This window comes from Doryrhamphus excisus, linkage group LG19 (genome assembly GCF_037039965.1).
Source record: "Doryrhamphus excisus strain RoL-2023G ecotype Guam linkage group LG19, RoL_Dexc_Guam_v1.1, whole genome shotgun sequence".
Lineage (NCBI taxonomy): Eukaryota > Metazoa > Chordata > Actinopteri > Syngnathiformes > Syngnathidae > Doryrhamphus > Doryrhamphus excisus.
The window spans coordinates 16,040,908-16,052,996 of record NC_136375.1 but is presented as its reverse complement, the minus strand read 5'-3'; the positions used below and the strand labels follow the sequence as shown (position 1 = coordinate 16,052,996).

Below are 12,089 nucleotides of genomic sequence, written 5' to 3'. Positions count from 1 at the left end.
ACGACCAGATAGAACAGCTAGCATCCTATCTATCTCATGACCAGATAGAACAGCTACCATCTTATTTATCTCATGACCGGATAGAACAGCTAGCGTCCTATCTATCTCATGACAAGATAGAACAGCTAGCATACTATCTATCTCACGACCAGATAGAACAGCTAGCGTCCTAGCTATCTCATGACCAGATAGAACAGCTAGCGTACTATCTATCTCACGACCAGATGGAACAGCTAGCGTCCTATCTATCTCATGACCAGATAGAACAGCTAGCGTACTATCTATCTCATGACCGGATAGAACAGCTAGCGTACTATCTATCTCATGACCAGGTAGAACAGCTAGCATACTATCTATCTCATGACCAGATAGAACAGCTAGCGTACTATATATCTCATGACCAGATAGAACAGCTAGCGTACTATCTATCTCATGACCAGATAGAACAGCTAGCATACTATCTATCTCACGACCAGATAGAACAGCTAGCGTCCTATCTATCTCATGACCAGGTAGAACAGCTAGCGTCTTATCTATCTCATGACCAGATAGAACAGCTACCGTCTTATTTATCTCATGACCGGATAGAACAGCTAGCGTCCTATCTATCTCATGACCGGATAGAACAGCTAGCGTCCTATCTATCTCATGACCAGATAGAACAGCTAGCGTCCTATCTATCTCATGACCAGATAGAACAGCTAGCATACTATCTATCTCATGACCAGATAGAACAGCTAGCATACTATTTATCTCATGACCAGATAGAACAGCTAGCATACTATCTATCTCATGACCAGATAGAACAGCTAGCGTACTATCTATCTCATGACCAGATAGAACAGCTAGCGTACTATCTATCTCATGACTGGATAGAACAGCTAGCGTACTATCTATCTCATGACCAGATAGAACAGCTAGCGTCCTATCAATCTCATGACTGGATAGAACAGCTATCATACTATCTATCTCATGACCGGATAGAACAGCTAGCGTACTATCTATCTCATGACCAGATAGAACAGCTAGCGTCCTATCTATCTCATGACTGGATAGAACAGCTATCATACTATCTATCTCATGAACGGATAGAACAGCTAGCGTACTATCTATCTCACGACCAGATAGAACAGCTAGCGTACTATCTATCTCATGACCGGATAGAACAGCTAGCATCCTATCAATCTCATGACCAGATAGAACAGCTAGCGTACTATCTATCTCATGACTGGATAGAACAGCTAGCATACTATCTATCTCATGACCGGATAGAACAGCTAGCATCCTATCAATCTCACGACCAGATAGGACAGCTAGCGTCCTTGCTCATGTCATCATTGCTCAGGTCGGGTCGTCGTGTTGTTTTATGACAACCATGTGATGAATAAAATAAAAGAAAAAAGGCCAAACATTTTTCCCAGCATCTTTATTTTACAAATTGTGTGTCAGTGGTTGTCGTATCCAAGGGGATGATGGATGCTTTGAAGAATAATAACAATAATAATAAGTTAGAATCATGAAAATAAATTCTTTTTAGGCTACTGGACACCATCACCGTCCTTCCCATGTGACTTTTCTTTTCCATTTCAAACTTCCTGCTGGAAATGAATTCCTCACGTTTGAAAACACACAGCAGCTTTCGTTTCTCGATAAAAATATTCTTCCCTTTCCGATTCCCTTCCGGTCGTAGCGGTGAAAAAAAAGTGTGGGGATTTGGCACTGTACATTTCATCTTCAACACGAACACGGCGTTTATCGTTTCTCAAATGAATGAAGATATCACTGCAAATGTCGATTTTTTCGTTTGATTGTACTAGCTATACAAAATACATTACTCACACAAATCAAGCATTTATAAAAGTGTCATCATGACTTGGGATGGATATGGCTTGTGGGCGTTTACAGACTTTGCTACAGCAGACCTTTTGTGACCTAAAATAACCCGATACTACTCGCTGTAATAGATCCTTTTTTTTTTGTTTTTTTTACGTGACGTCACACGACTTCCTGGATGACGAACGGCCAACGTTGCCGCTGCGAAAGTCACCTCAGTGTCCTTTCATTTATTTCTGTTGTGCGAGGTGCGCTGTTTATCATGAATAACCGGCAGGAGGAGCAATTGCAAAAAAATCATATGACTCCACTATGCTAGGCATGTGCGAGACTAACTCGGGCTACAATTTTGTGGATAATAAACATATTTTATATTTTTCTCTTGTGCAACATGGCTGCTTATGATGAACAATTGACGAGAGGAGCAATCGCATGAATGATGCGAGCCAACTACTTTGGCTTTGAAGGTGCTCGTGCGCAACTGAGCGTCCCCTGGACCATGTGGATTATTTACCAGTCGTTCTGGTAGTTTTCGTTCATAACTGGCAGGAGGAGCAATTGCAGCCATGACACGCCCGGACTATGTTGTGCGTGTGAGTGTGCTGGTGCATAAGTGAGTGTACCCCAGGCTATGACTTTATGGATTACTTTGAGTCCTTTTATTTATTTATTTCTGTTGTGCAAGGTGGCTCTTATCATGAATACCTGGCAAGAGGAGCAATCGCAATAATTATATGACTCAAGATATGTTATAAGTTATGCATGTGCAAGCCTACGACTTTGTGGGTAAGTAATATATATAGTAAACATATTTCTATGTGTTTTTGTTGTGCAAGTTGGCTGTTATCATGAATAACTGGCAGGAGGAGCAATTGCAGTCATGACACACCCGGACTATGTTGTGCGTGTGAATGTGCTGGTGCATAAGTGAGTGTATGTCAGGCTATGACTTTGTGGATTATCTATTTACGTTGTGCTAGGTGGCTGTTATCATGAATAACTGGCAGGAGGAGCAATCGCAATGATTATATGACAGCCATGCTACGCATGCGCAAACCTACGACTTTGTGGGTAGTAAACATATATTTCTATGTCTTTTTGTTGTGCAAGGTGGATGTTATCATGAATAACTGGCAGGAGGAGCAATCGCAATGATTATATGACTCAGCGATGATACGCATGTGCATACCTTCGACTTTGTGGGTAGTAAACATGTATTTTTGTCTTTTTGTTGTGCAAGTTGGCTGTTATCATGAATAACTGGCAGGAGGAGCAATCACAATGATTATATGACTCAGCGATGCTATGCATGTGCAAACCTACGACTTTGTGGGTAGTAAACATGTATTTTTATGTCTTTTTGTTGTGCAAGGTAAATGTTATCATGAATAACTGGCAGGAGGAGCAATCGCAATGATTATATGACTCGACGATGCTACGCATGTGCAAACCTACGACTTTGTGGGTAGTAAACATATATTTCTATGTCTTTTTGTCACGCTGTTATCATGAATAACTGGCAGGAGGAGCAATCGCAATGATTATATGACTCGGCGATGCTACGCATGTGCAAACCTTTGACTTTGTGGGTAGTAAACATATATTTCTATGTCTTTTTGTCACGCTGTTATCATGAATAACTGGCAGGAGGAGCAATCGCAATGATCATATGACTCGACGATGCTACGCATGTGCAAACCTTCGACTTTGTGGGTAGTAAACATGTATTTCTATGTCTTTTTGTTGTGCAAGGTGGATGTTATCATGAATAACTGGCAGGAGGAGCAATCGCAATGATTATATGACTCGGCGATGCTACGCATGTGCAAACCTACGACTTTTTGGCTAACAAGCATATATTTCTATGTCTTTTTGTCGCGCTGTTATCATGAATAACTGGCAGGAGGAGCAATTGCACGAGACTAAGCGCACATAGCAGGGCGGAAGTGGTGTGACATCACGGTAAAAAATGGCGGAGGGTGCAGCAGAGCGTGTCAAATGTGCCGTAAACATGGTTGAATAAGACACGTCTGTTTAGTCATTCACAGGATTTGAACAATGGACTTTCTACCGGGTTGAGAAAACCTCCTTGTATGGCACATATAGCTTTTTTTTTTTTTTTTTTTTTTAAACTATTTTTGTTTTTTACTTCAGTGTAAACCCAAGCAAGACCCCATAAGGCCCATGTCTATATGGTCTATATAGGCACAGTACATACAGCTAGAAACAACACGGTACGTGTAGAGAAATGCTTCTTCAGTAGCTGCGATGGAGCCGCGCATGCATCAAATAGAAAATGAATCCATAAAAATAATGAGGATATCCAAAAAAAAAACAAAAAAAAAACAATAAACAATAAAAAAACACTAAAACCCCACCAAGTAAAAAGAACACCACAGCATAAGATAATCATTGATAATAACCATAACAAGTAGAATAATCATCAATAATAAGACTCCATCATAGTGAGAACACGTACATTTAGCACTGCGTACAGGAAGATTGTGTCCTTTTCTTCTCAAATGGACAAATCAGAGGGGCTGTCTTTGTAGCACGTGACAATATCAACACCAAATCAAGAGATATGCTAATCAATCATATGCTTATATGGAGCACGCATATCACATACTACATAGCCCTTAGTATTGACAAGCTTTGCTAGTATTATTGATTATTATTTGTCTCTGGCTGAAGTGCGTTATGATACAGCAGGATGTTCGGGAAAGGGCCCCAAAAGGTGATTGTCAGACCAGCGTCGTCTTTGTATCGGGGTAAAAATGGCTTCGTGTGGGGTGGGGTGTGGGGGGGGGGGTCGGTGCAACCTTGTGCTATGTTTCCAAACAACATTCACATAACGTTGATACAACGTTGAATAAACATTCATGACGTTGCACTTTTTGTACTTTTGTGCCCTTTCGTCCGACGTGGGGGCGTCCCAATGTCAAATACGGAAGATCAGCAAACGCAGCGTTTGCGATTGCGCAACATCACGACCTCATTCAACCGCGTATCAACGTTGTTTCAATGCCGGGATTAATAAAGTAGAATCATGGCTCTTGGTTGTTTGCTCCCAAACATGACTTCCTGGGAGACTCCTAGTTCTCTTCCCGGCTGCTGGCTAAGGTCACATGGGGCGAACGAGGCAACGGGGGGGGCATCAGACTGGTAGGCGGCGCCGCCGCCGCGTCCTTTTCCTGCCGCAAAGTCCGACAAGTCCCGCGTTCAGACGGATTCCGTCTTTGCCGCTCACCCACGAGCGCCGTCTGGGTAATGAAAGAAAATGTCCGTAGGCGAGGGCTGGCGGGCGACCGGTCGGTCGGCTGCGAGACCGTATCCCACGTGGTCCTTTTCTCTGGGCTCCATCTCCATAGCTCTTATCTAACAGGACTCCTGAGTGCTTCCTCTTTCTCCGCTGTACATGTCCTGCTTTCTTCCAGCCTACCACTCTGTGCAGGTAATGGCACTGCTGTGTATTGATATACTGTATACAGTACATCAGATACTGTATATATATATATATATATATATATATGGCAAAAAGGGACGTATAAAATATGGCTGATGTATGCTATCACACACAAGTGGTGGTATTAGTTAGACGACACTAATTAGAACAGCCTAAACACGACTCTATCAAACGCTATTTCTAGTAGCTGTCAATCAAAACGCTCACACCGTTACCTCGTTTTTGCTCCCCGTCCTGATCCCCTGACTGCCGCCCCCGCCGCTGCCCCCGGACCCCCCGCCGCCCCCTCCCGGAATGAAGTGCAGCTGCTCGATGGTGTTCTGCCGCTTGGTCGCAAAAGCCATCCTCCTGGCGCTGTGGCCCCCCAGTGTGCCGGTCCCCATGACGACGCCCGCCCCGGGCCCCTCACCGCCGCCCCAGCCCACGCCCCCGCCCATGTGGCCGCCCGCACCCGTGTTCCTTTCCTGCTCCCTGCCGGATGTCGGGTGAGAGTTCATCTTGATCATGTGGTGGCGGTCCAGGGAGGGGGTGGCGCACACATTCTGCTGGGACTGGGCCTTCTGCTGGCGGGGTAAGGTGGGGACGCCGCCCCCGCCCGTGTGGGCATATGGATCCACCACCCCCATACCGCCCATCCTGTCCTCCAAGTGGTCCGGGGACATGAGCAAGCGCTCCTGCCGGTCTTGCCTATCCTGCCTATCCTGCCTGTCTTGCCTGTCTTGCCTGTCTTGCCTGTCTTGCCTGTCTTGCCGGTCCTGGGTCTTGCGGGTGAGGGTCTGAGTGTTAGAGTTCTTACCGGAGGCAGCCATGGCTTTGTAGTACTGGTGCTGCTGGTTCTTGGACATGCGGGACAGGGTTCCGGTGTTGCCGGGGACATCACCCATGTTGAGGAGCTGGTCGGTGGACTTCACCTTGCGTGGCTTGGAGAGGGTATCGTAGTTGGGGTTGTACTGGTGCTCCGGGGGGTCCAGGGGGTACGGATTGGGGGTGGGCGAGGCTGGCATGCCGGAGGGCGGCGGCGGAATCCAAGGTCGGACCGCGTGCCTGGGCAGCGTGCCCCTCCCGCCGAGGGTGTAGTCCCCGCCCCAGGGGAGGTGGTGCTGGGAGGACTGGAGGGCCGGCTGGGCCGTGTGGGGGCGGCGCTTGGTGGTGCAGTACCCGGACGAGTACTCGTCTAGACCTTTTTCTGAAAACACATTGGACTCAATATCCCCCGCCTCGTTTCCAAAAGTGACAACTTTATTTGTCGTTATGAGTTGAATCGTATTTCCTGTGTTTTCGCCGGCGCTTGTACTTACCGAGGCGCTTGAGGGACGAGTATCTGTTGAGTTCGGGCTTGGTGGCGCTCTCGTAGGAGGGGGGCAGCTGAGCCAAGTTGTGCAGGGAGTGGTGGAAGGCGGGCTGGGATTTGGTGTTGTTGTGTTTGCTGGACAGCAGGGTGCCCCCCGCTGCCAGCTGAGCGTTGTTCATGCGGGGGGTGCGTTCTGCGAGGGAGGACGGGTGTTAGATTTGATTTGCACCCCTTTGCTGCCCCCCCCCCCCACACTTCAGAATAAGCCACGCATTTTCCATCTGCACGTCAAAAGCTTTCCCGGTCAGGTGTTGTTTCCGTGGCAACTCGGAGCAGAGAAAGGACAGGGACGGTCGGCAGGATTATTTCAATCGTTACCTTGGCAAATTTAGCGTGACTAACGCTGCACCCTGTTGACGATCATTCAATCGTGAAGGTATTGATTGATTGTATTGATGTCATTCAAAACCTGAACTGTAGCAAATGTGCGAAATGCTATTTTAAACAATAATCCAAAAATAAAATAAAACCACATTCAGGGACACTCAAGGTCAATCCATGATGTCATAATCCATCCTTCATTCATTCATTCATTCATTCATTCATTCATTCATTCATTCATTCATCTCATCAGCTGGCTTTGGACGTCCATCTCCATCTAGCCTTGGCAAGCTAGCAAATAGCACGACGCCAAACACCTAGCCGTCTATGCGGCTAACTACAGCTAACGGCTAACTGGCTCTTTGCTCTCACTCCGCAAAAATACAGCATTTAATTAATGAGTAGAGTAGTTACCGATGAACTAATGAGTAGTTACTGAGGAACAAAGGCACGTACATTTAGAGTAGTTACTGAGGTACTAATGAATTGCTACTTAGGAACTACTGAGCAGAGGAGTTACTGAGGAACTACGGTACATAAGTTTGGACTAGCTACTGATAAACTCATGAGTAGAGTGGTTACTGAGAAACAAGGCACATAGATTCATAGTAACTACTGAGGGACTAATGAGTAGAGTAGTTACTGAGGAACTAAGGCATATCCATTTTGAGTAGTTACAGAGGATTTAAAGGTAGTTACTGAGGAACTAATGAGTAGTTACTGAGGAACTAATAAGTAGTTACTGAGGAGCTAATGAGTAGAGTAGTTACTGAGGAACTAAGGCCTATCCATTTTGAGTAGTTACAGAGGAACTAATGGTAGTTACCGAGGAACTAATGAGTAGTTACTGAGGAACTAATGGTAGTTACTGAGGAACTAATGAGTAGTTACTGAGGAACTAATGAGTAGAGTAGTTACTAAGGAACTAATGAGTAGAGTAGTTAGTGAGGAACTAAGGCATATCCATTTTGAGTAGTTACAGAGGAACTAATTGTAGTTACTGAGGAACGAATGAGTAGTTACTGAGGAACTAATAGTAGAGTAGTTACCGTGGAACTAAGGCATATCCATTTTGAGTAGTTACAGAGGAACTAATAAGTAAATTAGCTCCTGGGGTACATGAGGCATATCAACTTACAGTAGTTACTGATGAACTAATGAGTAGTTACTGAGGGGAAAGGCACATGTATTTAGAGTGGTTACTGAGGAACTAATGAGTCGAGCAGTTACTGGGGAACTCAGGGACATAGTACATTTAGAATAGTTACTAAGGAACTAATGAGTAGAGTAGTTACTGGGGAAAGAATGAGTAGAGTAGTTACTGAGGGACTAAGGTAAATATGTTTAGAGTAGTTACTGGCGAGCTAATGAAGAGTTACTGAGGAACAAGGCACATACATTTTGAGCAGTTACTGAGGGAGTGAGTAGAGTACTTACTGAGTAACTACGTATGTTTAGAGTAGTTACTGAGGAACTAGTGAGTAGTGGTTTGGGTTAGGTGTGTTCATTCCTCATTAACTGATGTAATTTAGTGTACCTAATCGTAAAGTGTTACGGTTTCTTTTTTAACAAGTTACCCGCAAAGCATGCTGGGCACGCCAATACTCAGACATACTGTTATCAGACAATATGTTGAATGTATGTGTTTCCTTCGTGGCTAAGCTGGCAGGAAGTAGTGTCTGCTGGCAGGAAGTAAAAAGCTAGCAATGTAGACTGAGCGCTGCGTCATGGCCCGTTAGCCAATTAGCCTGATGGATCGTTTTTTTTTTCCATTCCGCGACTTTTGAACCTTGTCGTAATAATACTATTAATGCTCATGCTAATCATTAGGCATGAAGTAGTACTTCCACAGGCATGAAGTAGGACTTACCAATAGTTGCAGTGTGTTTAGGGCTGCTTCCTGACGAGTGGATGAAATTGTGCTGTAGATTGCCCACTGGAATGAAAACAAAAGAAAAGCTAAGCTAATGAGCTGACAATGTTTAGATGTCATCCAATCAACGAGTGCACTTTGTCAAGCACACTCAACTCCTCATTGCCTTTTTTTAACCAACAGGCCGAGCAGGGATGGAGATGATGAATGGAATACTCACATCTGTTGTCTTTGCTGGGAAGTCCCGGAGCGTAGAGGTTTTTGGGAGCTCTCCCCAGCGTTCCCTGTCCGTCCCCCACCGCCAGAGCCACGCTGTTGTTCCTCTCGTCCTGCTGGACCGGACTGGACTGATGGCGCAGCATGTCCACCAGGGCTCTTTTGAAAGCCAATCCAAGAACAGGGGGGGGGGGGGGCAATGATTAGCAAAAACAAAACAGAAGAAGAAGGTGAAGGAACGACTTTCATAACTCCATAACTACTTGATTCATTAGTTCCTCAGTAACTACTCCACTCATGTGTTCCCCATCACCTACTCTAGTCATGAGTTCCTCAGTAACTACTCTTTCCATGAGTTCCTCAGTAACTACTCCACTCATGAGTTCCTCAGTAACTACTCTATCCATGAGTTCCTCATTAACTACTCTATCCATGAGTTCCTCATTAACTACTCTATCCATGAGTTCCTCAGTAACTACTCCACTCACGAGTTCCTCAGTAACTACCTCACTCATTTGTTCCTCAGTAACTACTCTATCCACAAGTTCCTCAGTAACTACGCCACTCATGAGTTCCTCAGTAACTACTCCACTAATGTGTTCACCATTAGCTACTCTATTCATGAGTTCCTCAGTAACTACTCTATCCATTAGTTCCTCAGTAACTACTCTATCCATGCGTTCCTCAGTAACTACTCTATTCATGAGTTCTCAGTAACTATTCTATTCACAAGTTCCTCAGTAACTACTCTGGTCATGAGTTCCTCAGTAACTACTCCGGTCATAAGTTCTTCAGTAACTACTCTAGTAATGAGTTCCTCAGTAACTACTCTAGTCACGAGTTCCTCAGTAACTACTCTAGTAATGAGTTCCTCAGTAACTACTCTAGTCACAAGTTCCTCAGTAACTACTCGAGTCACGAGTTCCTCAGTAACTACTCTAGTCACAAATTCCTCAGTAACTACTCTAGTCACGAGTTCCTCAGTAACTACTCTAGTCATGAGTTCCTCAGTAACTACTCTAGTCATGAGTTCCTCAGTAACTACTTAAGTCACGAGTTCCTCAGTAACTACTCTAGTCACGAGTTCCTCAGTAACTACTCTAGTCACGAGTTCCTCAGTAACTACTCGAGTCACGAGTTCCTCAGTAACTACTCTAGTCACAAATTCCTCAGTAACTACTCTAGTCAAGAGTTCCTCAGTAACTACTCTAGTCATGAGTTCCTCAGTAACTACTCTAGTCATGAGTTCCTCAGTAACTAGTGTATGTGTAGCTTCATGTTGAAGGGAATATGTAACCAGAGTTGACAGACATTTTCATGCGTGTATATTTGTTGGGATTGTTTAGCAATGTTAGCCTGGACATTACCGCCATCCAACCAGGACGAAAAGGCTTCGCTACACATTTTGAAACAATTCAATTATGCTGAATATGCAAAGCTAGCATGACGGAGTGTCATGTCGTAGCTGCCCTAGAAGATGACTAAGGGAATGACGGAGGGAAAGAAGAATGTGGGCCACCCTGGAGGCCTGAAAACCTCATTTCCTCACACGGGTCTTTACAGGAAGTGACAAATACGGCAAGGACGTTCCGCCAAAGCTCACCTGGGCATGTTGAGGTCACGTTGGTGGGCCTCCTGCTGCACCTTGTTGAAGACCACCTTGATGGCCACGGCCACGGCCACCATGAAGATCACCACGCCTCCGATCACGAAGCCTGTGTTGTGGCTCTGCTGTCTCAGGGGGTCCACGTCCGGGTCGGGGCCCAGGTCCTCTTCTATCACCAAAGCGTTGGACTCGGTCTTGGCCCACTCGGGGGAGTCGTAGTTCCTGCAGCTCTCCTGCTCCAGCTGGCGGCTGCGGTCGGGGCAGCAGAAGCGGTAATGGCAGGTCCCGCAGCAGTAGATGAAGGTGTCCTTGGAGCAGTTGAAGGCGCTGTCGAACTGTCCCATCACGTCGTAGTAACCCAGACACACGTCCATCCACACGTCCATGAGACGTGGCGCCACCTGGGCGGCGCCCAGCGGGGGTGCCAGCGCTTCGGCGGAAGTCACGTTCTTAGGGAACATGACTTGGGCCGCCGGTTTGGGCGGTGCTTCCAGGACGCCCTCCGGGACTCTCTGCGGGGTTTTGGGCCTGCTCCTGAGGGAGGCCAGACGGGGGCTGGTCTGAGGGGTGGTGACCTGTGCCGTGGCGGCGGTGAGGAGGGAGAGGAGGGTGAGGATTCGGAGATTGGCGGCGGGCATCATTTTGACATGACTAAAAGGGCGGAGCCTTGTTGTTGTTGTGACGGGTCTTCACTCTCTTCTGTGCAACCAGGATTTGATCTTATGGCTTTCAAGGAGCGTAACGCACGCCTACATGATACACGGAAATGCTAGTTCTTTTTTTTTTGTCCACCAGATGGCACTGTGTTGCCCCACTCAAAGCATGCAGCAAAACGTTTCGTTTGGCCGAGGTTGGGCTCACTAAGGCGAGTGGACGACTTTTACATTCCTGGGCTGATGGCGGCACTTTGATGTGTCAAATGTTCCTCAACGGGAAGACTCCAAGCAGGCACTGGTCCACATGCCAAGGAAAACATGGCGCGTGTTATTGTTCTGAAGTGACGTGATTAGCCGCGTGGCGGCCGGCACGGGCTGGAAGTGCGACGGGTGCCAAGCGGGGGTGATATAATGAGGGAGGCTTTTAAGTGAAAATTAGGAGTAAGCACCAAAAGAGGAAATGGCTCCCCGCACGTTGCGTGCTCCGTTTCCCAAAATGTGACATTTGAAGCAGGATCTGGAATGAATAGGACTTTTCTTTGAGGACGTGTGTCGGACTGAGAAGATCTGTCGCTCCCTGGTAATAATAAAAAAAAAAAAAAAAAAGATAATTACAGGATCCAGAATGTGTGCAGGCACGTATAAATGAGCTTGGAACTGTCCCGTGTTCTGTCTGACATGTAGAAGAAGAGTCGGCTGCAATGGAAACAAAGACACCACCTGATTAGAAACCGTCAAGACAGTTTCGTTTTTGTGTTCAGATGACG

General features: G+C 46.1%; 1 protein-coding gene across 1 annotated transcript; it reads right to left on the bottom strand.

The window, feature by feature from the left end:
- Positions 1–4,867: 4,867 nt before the first annotated feature.
- On the bottom strand, positions 4,868–11,621 carry shisa7a (shisa family member 7a). The gene is made up of 5 exons (XM_078798946.1): positions 10,664–11,621; positions 9,065–9,219; positions 8,842–8,907; positions 6,598–6,783; positions 4,868–6,485 (listed from the first exon to the last, which is right to left on the bottom strand). Exons 1-5 carry the CDS (start codon positions 11,305–11,307, stop codon positions 5,503–5,505), a joined length of 2,034 nt encoding a protein of 677 aa, XP_078655072.1. The 5' UTR covers positions 11,308–11,621; the 3' UTR covers positions 4,868–5,502.
- Between the last annotated feature and the right edge of the window lie 468 nt (positions 11,622–12,089).

Excerpts from the sequence above, each read along its gene's own strand:
- shisa7a (XM_078798946.1), bottom strand. The coding sequence starts at position 11,307 with ATGATGCCCGCCGCCAATCTCCGAATCCTCACCCTCCTCTCCCTCCTC. Across the intron at positions 9,220-10,663 it reads CGTGACCTCAACATGCCCAG|AGCCCTGGTGGACATGCTGC; the intron begins GTGAGCTTTGGC and ends GGCTTTCAAAAG. Across the intron at positions 6,486-6,597 it reads CTCGTCCCTCAAGCGCCTCG|AAAAAGGTCTAGACGAGTAC; the intron begins GTAAGTACAAGC and ends ATGTGTTTTCAG.